This window comes from Rhineura floridana, chromosome 18, assembly GCF_030035675.1.
Source record: "Rhineura floridana isolate rRhiFlo1 chromosome 18, rRhiFlo1.hap2, whole genome shotgun sequence".
Classification (NCBI taxonomy): Eukaryota; Metazoa; Chordata; class Lepidosauria; order Squamata; family Rhineuridae; genus Rhineura; species Rhineura floridana.
In genome coordinates, this window is record NC_084497.1 from 653,549 (window position 1) to 667,100 (window position 13,552).

Genomic DNA, 13,552 nt, shown 5'->3' on the forward strand with positions numbered 1-13,552 from the left:
TCGGAGCTAAACATATAATAAGCTATATTATTTAAACAAATATTTTATTAATAATTTATTAATATAATAATAATAACACTTTAATTTATTTAAATATTATAAATATTTATAATTATAAATATTAATATATATTTATTATTATTTATACAGCGCCATCAATGCACATGGCACTATAAAGGAAAAAAATAATAGATTTATTTTTTCTTTTATTATTATTTGATCTATATCCCGCCTGTCCTCCCAGCAGGAGCCCAGGGCAGCAAATGAATAAAAACGTATAGAAACATCCATTCATTGGAATAAATGCATGTTAGGCAGTCCTGGCCTCTCATTTTGATGGCTTTACATTAAGTAGGCCTAGCCTTGGGTTGCAAAGGGTTCACATTTGCTTTTGGAGGGAGGGGGAGTCTTTCACATTCACCCACACTTTCTGTGTAGCGGCATTTGTAGAAAATAACTTCTAGGCACTACCTGATCACAGGCGAACCCAGCACAGGAAAGGTGCATCTGGGTGGCTAGGGGGAACAGAAGGGCAAATTATGGAGATTACAGGGAGCAGAAAAAAAGACAGAAGCAGGAAAAATGCCCTAAAGGGGAGGCTATTGCCTGGTGTACAAGTAGCTAATGAGCAGCTTGTGGTGCCTGGGGGCACAAAGTTGGCACCACTTTCTCAGCAACCACACCCCATCTTGTGCGGGTTGCCCGAGGCGCCCAATGTCAAGTGGAAGGGAGTTTCCAAGTTTTCACACATGATTCTTAAAAGGACCAGCCTAGTAATATCAAGCCTGTACGGGCCATCTGCATTACAAATGCCTCTCTCCCAGATCTCTCTTTTTCACACATGGGGGTCGGTGGGTTACCTCCGGCCTAAATTTGGCCCTCCAGCCTTCTCTGTCTGGCTTGCAAGGCCGTTTCCCCTTCAGTGTATGTGATGCCAGTTCAGGGGCAGGTAGAATTTGCTTATTTTCTGCCACAAAGGTGTATTAACATCTCAAAGGTTTTTTTAAAAACACCCCCCCCCCAAATCATTGTCAGTCACATCCACCCCATCCATTTAAAGCACATACCTTCTTCCCTAAAAAGTCCTGGGAACGGTAGTTTGTTAAGGGTGCTGGGAACTGTACCTGGGCATGCTACAGTTGCTAGGATTCTTTGGGGGTGATCTACATGCTTTAAATGCATGGGGTGGATGTAACTAGAGTGCATGACCTCATTTTGTTAAGTGACCACAGCCACTGGCCACAGGGTTGGGTGCATGCACCCCATCTATGTAAAGCACATTTTAAAAGCTTGTGGCTCCCCCCTGGGAACTGTAGTTTACCCCCACAAAGCTACTATCCCCATCATTCTTCACAAACTATAGTTCCCAGGATTCGTGGTGGTGGTGAAGCACGTGTTTTGAATATGGTGCAGATGTGGCTATTTATATAGGCTCTGGCCTGTATACGTAGGCCTCCCAGCTCTCAGTCAGAGGGTTTGCTTCCAACTAACTCTTACTCAGAGTAGGCCCATTGAAATAAATGGGCGTGCCTAACTTAGTTCCATTGATCCAACGGGTCTACTCTTGAGTAGGAGTTCAGTTGGATCTGGCCCCCGGAGAGTCTTAGAGTTCCAGATGGCCGGCTAGCTCCACTTCCGGCTCCTTTTGACGCCTTCCAGCGCTCACTTCCGCCCAAACGTTGCTGCTCCTTTGATTCCCCCATCGGGTTATTTATTTTTATTTATTTAAAATATTTCTATTCCTCCTTTCCACCCTATAATAAGGCCCTTAGGGTGGGTTACAATAAAATCGAGCACGTACATAATAAAATTGTACACAATAAAAATAACAAAAACATTAAATTAAAATACATACAATGCAATTAAAATACATAAAATAATATATATACACATGCACACATATATAGGGAGTGGTACTGAAGGGACTACTGGGGTAAAAATTAACATAGAAGGCATAAAATCAGGGTTAGGGATCAGCCGCCCTCTTTCTCCTGACTCAAGACACGTGACCGGAAACGGCTTGTTTGTTGCTCTCCTTTAGTCCCAGCTGGCTTCAGCTTCCTGTTTCCGCTCTAGCGTCGCCGGAAAAAAGAAAAGAGGGTTTAGTGGTTGGGGGTGGGGAGGGTTTGATATGTTTTGGTTTTCGTGAGCCAAAAGCAGGCCATGAAGAAATTCTTCCAGGATATCAAAGCTGAGTTGCAGTTCAAGGGGGCTGGGCCAGGCCAGAAGCTCAACGAGACACCCAGGTAAAAGCCACCCCTAGATGGGTGGGGTAGAAATTGACATGATGGGGTTTGCAATCATGGTTGGGGTTGAAATTGACATGGAGTGTGAAATTGACATGGTGGGGGTCTTGAAATCATTGCAATGGTGTGGAGATTTGAAATCATTGAACTCATTGTCTGTGGGGGGTTTGGAAACAGAATTGGGGTTCAAGTGATTGAAATAATGGTGTGGGGGTTAAAACCAAGGTGGGGAGTTGAAATCATTGAACTCATTGTCTGGGGGGGTTGACAGCATTGAAACGATGATGGGGGATTGAAATGAAGGCATGTGCGGTTTGAAACCTGGGACTTTCTACATGCAAAGCAGATGCTCAAAGCACTGAGCTAGAGCCCTTGCCCATCTTGGAACTTGCCTGTCCCTCCCTGTTGTCGCAGCAACCCTGTGAGGCAGGCTGGGAAATGGGCTGTAGGTCAGAGGTGTAAGGCAGAAGGTCCCAGGTTCCATCCCCAATGACATCTCCAGGTAGGGCTAGGAAAATGGCAGCCAGTCAGCATAGACAGCGCTGAGGTAGATGGACGCAAAACTCTGACTCAGTACAACACAGCTTCTTATGTGCCTAAGTTTAGCATCCCCGAAGAGTTCTGCGCACATGTGCTTCCAAGGGGGAGGGACAGAGCTCAGAGGTCAAGCATCTGCTTTGCAGGTTCAGTCCCCAGTGGCATCGCCAGGTAAGGCTGGAAGGGACTCTCCCTGCTTGAAGCCCTGGACAGCTGCTGCCAGTCCGTGTAGACAGTGCTGAGCTAGATAGACCAACAGCCTGACTCACTACAAGGCAGCTTTCTATGTTCCTGCAATAGCCACACTGAAAAAGTGTATTCCAGCTTTAATTGTATCTGCGACTGGGATTGTATCCATCCCGGTTGGCTCCATCAACTCGCCTTCCATTCATTTATGGCGTTTACTGATTTAGTTTTATGAAGCCAAGCCGTTCTCAAAATGGAACGTATTCTCTCCCCCCCCCCCCCATTAAGCAGTAGAATGTTTTCCATCCCACATCACTACAGGAGTTTTGACACTGAACTGGTTTTGGTAGGTCTCTTGACTGACCCTCCAGGCCCCTTTGTGATGACGTGGTGACACATCTGGGGGCAGAGGTGGCTTTTCAGGGGCCACACTGCCTTGGCTTCTTTGCTCAGCCTGGGTTTGCCAGGATGAGCTGAACACCCCACACCCTGTGGTACATGTACCCGCTTCACTATATCAGCCTGTATTTTCTGCTGGGTGCTGTTCTCTGTTCCACCTGGAATTACTTGCTCTATATGAATAGGTGTGTACCTCCCTGTTGGTTTTACTGGTGTTGGCTGGGCAAATTGAGGGCAGCCTGTCCTGTCCTGAGAGCTGCGAGGGACTAGAAACTCCAATTCTGGCCACGTCAGGGATGTTCCGGGTAACTGTGGGCTAGGCGATGAGGGTATTTATTTATTATTATTATTATTATTTATTTATTTATTTAATTTATTAGTCGCCCATCTGGCTGGTTGTCCAGCCACTCTGGGCGACGTACAAGATAAAAAACAATACATTAAAACGTTAAAATTTAAAACCATAACAGTAAAAACCTAACCCATCCCAAAGGCCTGCCTGAAGAGCCAGGTCTTCAAGGCCCGGCGGAAGCTTATCATAGAAGGGGCATGGCGGAGATCATTTGGGAGAGAGTTCCACAGGGTGGGGGCCACTATTGAAAAAGCCCTCTCTCTAGTCCTCACCAGTCTAGCTGTTTTAACCGGTGGGATCGAGAGAAGGTCTTCTGAGGCTGATCTTGTTGAGCGGCATCCCTGACGATGCTGGAGGCGCTCCTTCAGATAGACTGGGCTAAAACCGTATAGGGTTTTAAAGGTCAAAACCAACACCTTGAATTGGGCCCGGTAAACAACCGGTAGCCAGTGCAACTCCTTCAGCACTGGAGTGATGTGATCTTGCCGGCGGCTGCCTTTAATCAGACGAGCCGCCGCATTCTGTACCAGTTGCAGCTTCCGGAGCGTTTTCAAGGGTAACCCCACGTAGAGCGCATTACAGTAGTCTAGGCAAGAGGTGACCAGGGCATGTACCACCGGTGGGAGCAGATGGTTGGGAAGGTAGGGGCGCAGCCTCCGTATCAGATGGAGTTGATACAGCGCCGCCCGGCGCTGTTAAATATAACAGATGACAAAGAAAAGGCAGATGTGCCCTGTTCCTACTGTGGCTGTCTTCTACCAAAAGAGGGTCTGTGACCCTCCTGGGAAACGTGAAATTGAAGGGGCAGGATTGCAACTTGAAATTGGTAGGCAAATGGTCAAGGAATACTTTTTGTTCCCGAGCAAATCTTTGGCCAGTTAAAGGAAGCCTTACTACTTGCTAACTACACTGGCTTTCTCTTGAACTTGTTTGTCCCTTAAAGGATCCTTTTTGTAGCTTTCTTGACTCGGCACGTTGGCATCCTTTGTGCATTCCCTCAGCCGGTCATAGACGTTAAGCCTGAACTTTTATACAGTTGTATTTTTAAATAAGCTGCAGGTTTTCTTTGCAAAGTTTGACCCTTGTGACTCTTCCTTTTCAACAAATCTTCCCATTTTTGAGAAGTTTAGATATCCACTGTGACCCCATTGGAGTTCCTGTGTAACTTTCCACATACGTATATTTTGAGTTTGATGCACTGTGGGTCAATTTGACAACACTCCCCATCTTGCACCAGAGCTTGGGCCCCGCTCAGGATTAGGTCAGGGTTGTTTGGAAGGCTGCAGCAGATGTCCAGTGATGCCAGCTGTTTGCGGCTGTCACTTGGAAGGGGCTGGCCCTTGGAGACCCGTAATGAAGGCCCTCTTGGTTCCTAATGTTGTCTTGCGATGAAATTTCAAGTTGCCAAGCTCACCGACACCTGTATCCTTGGATGGGTGAACATGCCCCGGATGTTCTACCTTCAAGCATCCTTCTTTTCCCAACAGAGAAAGAGTACCTAAAGAGAAGGCCAAAGCTGACCCTCCCAAGTGTCGCAAAGGGCCGACCAATGAAGCTCAGATGGCGGCAGCTGCAGCCTTGGCCCGGCTGGAGCAGAAGCCCAAACCTCGTCCCCCCTCATCCCAAGATGCCATCCGAAATCAGGGTAAGGGGGAAGAACTGGTGGCCTGCATATCTTAATTATAGCTCTTGTGGGGTTTTTTTGTGGAGGTCATTTTATATCCAGGGCGGCTCTGTGGTCCTGCGGTGATTCTGTGATAACTGAGGAAAAGTACAATGTGTGGGTTTTTGGGTGTCGAACTGCCTTTCCTGCAAACTCTGGCTTTCCTGAACACGCCAATTAAAAAGGGGGGGAGGAAGCCAAATATTGTCTCTGCTTAAGTTCTGTTCATAGCGGATGCATTAAAATGACCGGATCTAAGTTAGTTGTGTTCAGTGTGTTCAGTGGGTCTACTCTGAATAGGACTCACACTGGATAGAACCTCAAGTTACTAGTCCTTAAGGCTGCAACCAAAAAAAAACAATTCTTGGAATGTGAGCGGGCAATGCCTGTTGAAATCTCAGAAGCCCAGAAGCAAGTGGTTGAGTAAAACCTCCAGCAGGTAGCGGTGGGTTGGTTCTGGGTCCTAATTTGATTCTTGACCCCAGGACCAGGAACACCGTGGTAAATTATACATGGTGAAGAGAGATGGACAGGTAGGCTGAGAGGGGGGAAGACTCTGCCAACATGAACAGGGTTTTAGTTTAATTTTTCACTGCCACGCATCCCGCGGATATAGATCCTGAAAACGTTGTGACTCTTCTCCTCCAATGTCCTTCTGGATGTGCATCTCTCTTCTTTATTCTTATTATTTTAGTGAAAAAAGAGCTTATAGCTGAGGCGGCGGCAAGTGATAAGGGAGCACCTCTGGAGCAGAAGGTAGGAAGACGGGCGAGAAGCTGCTTAAAATAACGGGGTACAGCGTCCAGGCCTGTCACCTCACCATTTCGTCATGGGAGGTCTGACTTGCCCTTCTAGTATTTCTTCAAAAGGTTCTGTTTTATTTATTATTTAAATGTGCGTGGTGGCCCTTTTTGGTATCAACGTGCTCAAAGCAGCTCACAGCAGCACGAAAACAAAAATGCGAATCAACACATCATTATGATAACAATTAAGCAAGCACGCGTAAATCGTTTACTTCGGTTAACCCCATCGTCGTAGGCTGAGCGGCAGTTTGGGCATAAGGGCCCACTGACATTTTAAATGCCCGCTTTGCAGGCAGACTGTCTGGGATTCAGTCTCCAGCAGATTTTTTTTTGGGGGGGGGGAGGAAGTGCAGGGGATGAGGCCAGATCCTATTCTGCATGACACCCTGGAGATCGGCCACCAGTCAGAGCAGACAAGACTGGCTTAGATCTCATCTGACTTCTGTGCTGCTAGAAAATACATAGAAAGTGAGAGATGGCTGGCTACGACATAATCTGGGGTCTGATGCAACGTTGCCCAGGTGTGGGTATGCTATGAACTCCTGATTTAGGAAACTTTGTTGAGGAGCGCAGGTGCTGTTATGGGGGAGGAGCCTCAGCAGCTGCAGAACCCTTAGTTCAGGGATGTTGCTGGACTCTGACGGCCAGCTTTCCTTCACCCTGATGCCGATGGGAGCTGAGAGTCCGGTAACACCGGGAGGGCCGCAGGCTTCCAACTGGTGGGATTTTCTCCCCGCCCTGCCCTCCCAATGGGAAGTCTGTCTTAACTCTCCCCTATCCTTTAGAATTCCTTACCCGCTCTTGAAGAAGACCCAAACATGCTGTCGGTCTCGGGAGTCTACTTCACTTGCCCTTTAACTGGGGCCACTGTCCGGAAAGACCAAAAAGAGGCGCAGGTCAAAAAGGCGATCCTGGAGGTAAGCTCGTGTTTGTGCGTGGGGTTGGCGTGGAGAGGACCTCTGCTGTTTCCCGAACCTTTTCCTTGGCTCATTTTCCCCAGCATGCTGACAAAGACCCAGTGGCCGCCTCCATAATGGGCATCCACACCTTCAACAGAGACCGGGAGAAAGTCAGGCTCGGCGTGGAGACCATCGCGAAGTAGGTGTAACCAGCCAGCTGCATCTCTTCTCTCAAGGCCTCGGGGATCTGCTGCTAATTTGAGTTGATCAGGGTTGGGGAACCACAGGCCCGGGGACCCAGTGTGCTGTGGCCCTCCAAAGCCTTCTGTCAGGCCCTTGGGACTCTTGCTCAGGCCACACCCCCTCACCGGTTCTATTTCACACCCTTGAGAGTCTTTGCCTGGCTGGGATGTGTGTACTCTCGTTGTGCCTTGGCTTGCTTGGATGGAGGACAGAGAGAGGGCGTGGGGGTGTGAGCGTGCGTAGAAACTATCCTAGAGGTACAATTCGTATTCATCGCTGTGCCTGATTTTGTTTCTGGCCCGGCTCACCCCTGACACGTGGGCCTTGGAAGGTTGTCCAGAAAGGAATGCAGCCCTCGGGGTAGTCAGTGCTGGGCTAGAGAGTTGATTTGATTTCCAAAGTTGGGGCTGCAGTCCTTTTTTGGGTGGGGACAGAACACCCTGTTTAACTTGGCAGTACTTCCGTTTGAGCAAACTCGCACAGGATGAGGATGTACTAGTGCCCAAGCTCAAGTGTGGCGTGACACAGCACTGGTTCCCCCCCCCCCCCCAGGTACCTCGACAACATCTGCCTCCACCCAGAGGAAGAGAAGTACCGGAAAATCAAACTTCAGAACAAAGTGTTCCAGGTGCGTCTCTTTTCAGTGGAGGGCAATTTTCTGCAGCGAAGGTCCCCCCTTCACGGAAATTAGGATTGAAAGAGGCACTCTGTTGTAGCAGCAGAATGGATTCCAGCGTGGGTTTGGGTGTGGTTTCAATGTGGTGTCCATGGCAGTTTCTCCAGTCTGCAGTAGATTGGCAACCCCTGCCCTAAGCGTACCTGTGCTCTTCGTATAAAGGGGATCAGAAGGGGGGGGGGACATGAAGACAGACGTTCAGAGGAGGAGATGAACCCCTCTGCACATTTCTTCAGTGCATGGAAGGGGTATATGTGTGTCTGTTTCGGCCCTAAGCTGGTCTGCTTAAATTGTCATGTTCTCGTTGGTTTGTATTAATAAGCCTTTAGCAACTGAAAGCTAAAAATGAATTAACCAGCCTCAAAGACAGCTGAACAGAGAAAGGGGGTTGACTCCGTTTGGCGCTGGGAGTAGCGTGGGACATTGGGGAGGGCTTGCAGGCAAAGGACAACCAGGATTAATTAATTTGGCTTCCTTCCTATAGGAAAGGATCCACTGTTTGGAGGGGACGCACAAGTTTTTCCAGGCAATAGGATTCGAAAAGACCACCCTCAGTGTTCTGGGACAAGGTAAGGCGTAAAGTCAAGAACAGGAAGGCCTCATGAACTCGCTCGGTGGACCTGGGCAACCTGCGTAGGGTTTCAGACCCTGTCGCCTCCCCGCAATGTTCGATAGGGGGCTGATAAGGGTAAAGATTGCAAGACGATTACAAGATCAGGTCGTTCTTGCGCGCTCCTTCCCATTGAGGCACCTGGTTGGACTGCGAGAACAGGACACTGGACTAGATGGGCCACTGGCCTGATCTAGAAGCCAGGCTGTCCTTATGTTCTGACGAGAAGCCCTTGGAACACTTGAAAGTATAAAATGCTATGATTAGAGTGGTTTAGACTAGATCGGATCTGAGAGGTTCTCTGAGCCCTTTTCATGACATATTTACATCCCCTATTGGATGCCTTTATTCTTCGTTATTCCCCAGAGCTCTGGAGGTGTTTTTTTTATTTATTTTAATGTCTGTCAGTCTCCATCTCCTCCTTTGGGCTCTCTAGCTGACAGGAGGCATGTTAACTCCCCTGCGCCGGCTGCCAAAAGTTCCTGCAGAGGATGCGTCATGGCCAGTTGACTTCATTCAGCCGCCTTTGAGGTGACACGATGGAGCTGTCGGAACAGTGCTTAAAACCGGTGCCTTTTCTTCCTTCCATTCTGCCAGAAGACACCACAGAGGACTTCTACGTGCTGAAGGAGGACGCCTTGGGGAAACTGGGGGACCTCAAAGAGCACAAGGAGAAGCTGATGAGCGGGGAGCCGGTGAGGGCCCAGCTGGACCGCCAGCTCCGCATTTTCAAGCCGTCCCCCCAGGCCTCCCGTTTTGAGCTGCCCAGCGACTTCTTCAATCTCACCGCCGAGGAGCTCAGGCGAGAGCAGAGGCTCCGGTGAGTGGCTGCATTGGCTAGAGCGCAAGAGCCTTGTACCAAGGGGGTGTGTGTGTGATCCCCACTTTCCAGCCAAAAATAATTTTCTTTAAAAAGGCTTACAATCTAAACAACGCAACACAAAAGGAAAGGAGGATTGGGAGGGATGTTTCCTTAGTGGTTCTTGTATGATCTCGGGGAAATGGGGTAATCTCCCAAATCTACTTCCCAAGAGCCATTTCGCGGGTGATTCCAAAGACATGCAATTCCTTACGCTCTGGCCCCTCCCCGCAGCTGCAGGCTCTGTACACAGGAGGCCATGCAGTCCCCAGTGCCTCCTGTCTGAAGCCCTGGGGAGCTGCTGGTGGTCTACGGGGCTAGATGGACCCAGCAGCCTGAGTCGGTATAAGGCCGCTTCCAGCGTGGCGTAGCACAGCTTGCTGGCTCCTGGTCCCCATCTGCTTGGGGCTGGCTTTCGTAAGTCGACTCCTGCCTCTGCTGAACGGGAACTGTGAGCCGCAACTGTGGCTTGTTAATGGAGACATCGTGCCAAACCGTAGATTGCTCCAACCGCTGACTGCCGGTCAAGTGCTCAGCTAGACAGACCCTTGGTTCAGTTCAGCGTAAGGCAGCGTCCAATGTTCCCGTTTAAATAAGCCATGAGGACAGGAATCTTACTTGATTTCTAGGGGCAAGCTTAGTAGCAGACCACCGGTTTGGCACGAAGGTTTAGTCCTCAACATCATCCGGAAGGGCAGGGGAAGAATCTGAAAGACCCCGCTGCCAGTCTGCACAGACAATGCCAATTCAAAGTGTTGGTATTAACCTATAAAGCCTTATACGGCGCGGGACCTCGATATCTGTCGGAACGCCTCTCCTGCTATGAACCGGCTCGTACACTACGGTCTGCTACGAAGGCCCTCCTCCGGGTCCCGACTCATAGGGAGGCCCGGAGGGCAGTGACAAGATCAAGGGCCTTCTCAGTGGTGGCCCCCGAACTATGGAATAGTCTCCCCGAGGAGTTTCGCCTGGCGCCGACACTATCATCCTTTCGGCGCCAGGTTAAAACCTTTCTCTACTCCGAGGCATTTTAATTTTTTGTTAATGATTGTAATGTTTGTAATTTGATTTTAGCCTTTGCATGAAATTTGATTTTAGACTGATGTTTTTGTATTATATTGTATTTTATTGTATCTATGTTCACCGCCCAGAGAGCTATTGCTAGTCGGGCGGTATATAAGTTTTAAAAATAAATAAATATAATAAATAATGCCGCCATCTTTCTCGCTTCCTCCTGCTTGTTTGCTCTCCGTTCCGCTGTTGCTATCCTTTATGCTATTTATTGTGCCTCTGAAGGACAGAAGCTGTCGAGAAGGCCTCCATGCTGAGAACAAAGGCCATGAGGGAGAAGGACGAGCAGAGGGAGCGGAGGAAGTACAACTATGCGCTCCTGCGGGTCCGCTTTCCTGACGGGTATATCTTACAAGGTAAATGGGGAAGCCTTGAAGGCGAACCAGAGCCAGCCCCGTCACTGCGCCTGGTCACGCAACAAGCGGCCTTCGAGGCCGTACTCAACCCTGCTAAGAACATTAGAAGAGGCCTGCTGGATCAGACCAGAGGCTTATGTTATTATTTCATTATATTTCTATCTCACCGTTCCTCCCAGCAGCAGCCCACCCAGCATCGTGTTCTCACAGCGGTCACCCAGTTACCTATGGGAAGCCCGCAAGTAGCTTAACAATAACTCCCCCCCCTTGTAGCTCCCCGCAACTGATATTCAGAGGCACACTGCCTTCAACGGCAGAGGAGGAGCAGAGCTGCCGTGGCTAGTAGCTACCGATACCTTCCTCTCCACGGATCTGTCCAATCCTGTTTTAAACCCGTCCCAGTTGGTGCCCCTTTGCTGCCTCCTGCGGGCGAACGCTAGGCGTTCCACTAGCGCTAGCAGACTTCCGCTTACGCACACCTCCTCTCCGTGTGTACCCTCAAAATCTGCTCCAGGGGGTCGGAGGACTCTCCGAAGCCAGTTTTGAGGGACGTGTGTATGTGGGGGGGAGTCTCATTATGTGAGTGGAACTGTCCATGCGCAGCATTGGATACAGCCTCCACTTACCAGCAGCAGCTGTGCCAGGGTTCAGGCAGGGTGGTGTTCCAGCACTCCCACTGAAGCTGAGACCTTCTGCATGCAAAGCCACAGCCCTTCCTCAGTGGGTCCCTAGCAGATGGGGAGGGGGGGTCTCCATCTGAGTCGGGAAAGAGGCTGCTTTCTTTTTACACCCCCCTCCTCCCAAAAAAGTAAGCTGCTGTCTGTGGGATTTGGCGGCTGCTACCTCTCAACTGACGCAGTCCCCAAAATCTAACTGGCAGCTGCTCAGTAGGAAATCGGCCTCCCCGTCGGAGGCTCTGATTTCCAGGTTAAGCTTGAATTCCATGCCTGGCAGCATCCTCTGGCCATTGTAGGGGCTCACTGCCGATGCCCGCCATGGTGTCTGAGTATCGGAGCCATTGCGTTTATGCCACACAGCAACATGACGTCGGAGGGGTTGTGGGACAGAACAGTTGTGTAGCTGCGCACCGATCAGAGTTGAGAGTGCTGACAGCTGGCTGCAGCAAAATAAGCCCCTCGGGGTGGAGCCACTGTCATAAGAGGAGGCCTGCTAGGGGGTGCTTAGTCAAGGACTGTTCCGAACCCAGAGTTCGCCCTCCCAGTATTAAGGCCTGTTCTGGAAGATGGGTGGGTGGGAAATAAGGGTATACGAGAGAAACAAGCGGCCAACCAGAGTATATCAGCAAGAACAGGATTCCTTCTGTTCCCTGACATGAATGCTCCCTTCCAGGAACTATTTTTTGCTGGCTCCTAGGAGTTTACATATTAAGGTGTCGTGGAGGGGAGTTTGAAATCTGTTTCTGAATCTACACAAAGCACTAGAGAGGGCAGGAGGATTTATTTTTCTCCTCCTCTGTTCCAGGGACATTCTACGCCCGAGAGCCCGTCTCGTCCCTTTACCAGTTTGTGCGGGAGACACTGCAGACAGACTGGCTCCCCTTTGAGCTGCTGGTTCCCGGAGGCCACAAACTGACCGACGAGAGCGTGGCACTCAATGAGCATGGGCTGGTAAGCGTGCGGAATCCCCTTCCTGCAAATGAACACTCTGTTAGGTGCTACAGTCCTAACAAGTGCTTTTTAAAATTCCTTTCTTAAAGGTGCCTTCTGCCCTTCTGACGTTTGTATGGGATGCTGATGTCATGGCGGACATAAAGGCTTCAGGGGGCGAGCACGTGGGCAGCGTGCTGAAGCCGGAGCTGCTGCTGGCTGTGCAGGCACTCTCCTGAAAATAAAAGCAGGCCGTGGTCTGCTCCAGTCCCACCCCGTGTGGTCACCCTTCTCCTATGTGTCAAACGGAAGCTGCTTCAGACACTCCCGTTAACTACTCTCGTGTGAACACTACAGAAAGAAAACGCTGCTGGGTTTGTTTGGTTTTTAGTATGTTAGAAGTCTGGAACTGGAGTTAGCCACGGAAAGAATGGTTGGGGTTGCCTTGCGTGTTGAGGACTTGAACTGGTTTAAAAAATGTGTCAGATCAAGAGAGATTATTTTTTACAGTGCTGCTTTTTCTATTTATATTCTGCATAAAGTTTCATCCACAGCTGCCCTCAAAGAGATTTTAACCTCTTTCTAGCCTCAAAAAACACACGCACGGTTTTGCTGGGAAAAGATTAAAGCGTTACCTTGCCCATATTGTAGCAAACTGCATAGCAGTGCCACTGATCAGCCCCTGCGGAGCCCTGCTGCTTGGCAGAGTTTGGAGGGCTACAAGGGCTTCCTTTCTGCATCTGCTTACACAAACTTTGTTCCTACCTAATCCCTGGGCCAGAAGGAAGCTCTTGCGTTTGTCACTTGCAACCTGTCAGAAACTGTTAGCTTCATTAAAGGAAGACAACACTGCCGCAGCCACTGAGGGTGTTTTGTCTTCCTGAGCGGCAGATTGTGAGGAGAGAGTGATGAACATTGCAAAGTGAGGAAAGGTTTCAAAGTTGGTGCAGCGGGAGGAAACAAGGGAGTCACAATCCAGTGGGCAGAAGGTCCCAGCTTCAATCCCCAATGGCATCTCGAGGCACGGCTGGGAAAGACCCCTCTC

The 13,552-nt window shown here is 49.6% G+C and overlaps 1 protein-coding gene across 1 annotated transcript; it reads left to right on the forward strand.

Annotated features, from left to right (window-relative positions):
* Positions 1-2,027: 2,027 nt before the first annotated feature.
* UBXN6 (UBX domain protein 6) lies at positions 2,028-13,364 on the forward strand. Its single transcript, XM_061601522.1, has 11 exons — positions 2,028-2,246; positions 5,208-5,365; positions 6,078-6,139; positions 6,972-7,103; positions 7,187-7,284; positions 7,881-7,956; positions 8,489-8,573; positions 9,212-9,434; positions 10,770-10,900; positions 12,383-12,528; positions 12,618-13,364. The coding sequence occupies exons 1-11, from the start codon at positions 2,164-2,166 to the stop codon at positions 12,744-12,746; spliced, it is 1,323 nt and encodes a 440-aa protein (XP_061457506.1). The 5' UTR covers positions 2,028-2,163; the 3' UTR covers positions 12,747-13,364.
* Positions 13,365-13,552: the final 188 nt, after the last annotated feature.

Coding starts and splice junctions, on each gene's coding strand:
- UBXN6 (XM_061601522.1), top strand. CDS start 2,164: ATGAAGAAATTCTTCCAGGATATCAAAGCTGAGTTGCAGTTCAAGGGG. Junction 7,104..7,186: donor TCAAAAAGGCGATCCTGGAG/GTAAGCTCGTGT, acceptor CATTTTCCCCAG/CATGCTGACAAAGACCCAGT. Junction 7,957..8,488: donor TTCAGAACAAAGTGTTCCAG/GTGCGTCTCTTT, acceptor TCCTTCCTATAG/GAAAGGATCCACTGTTTGGA.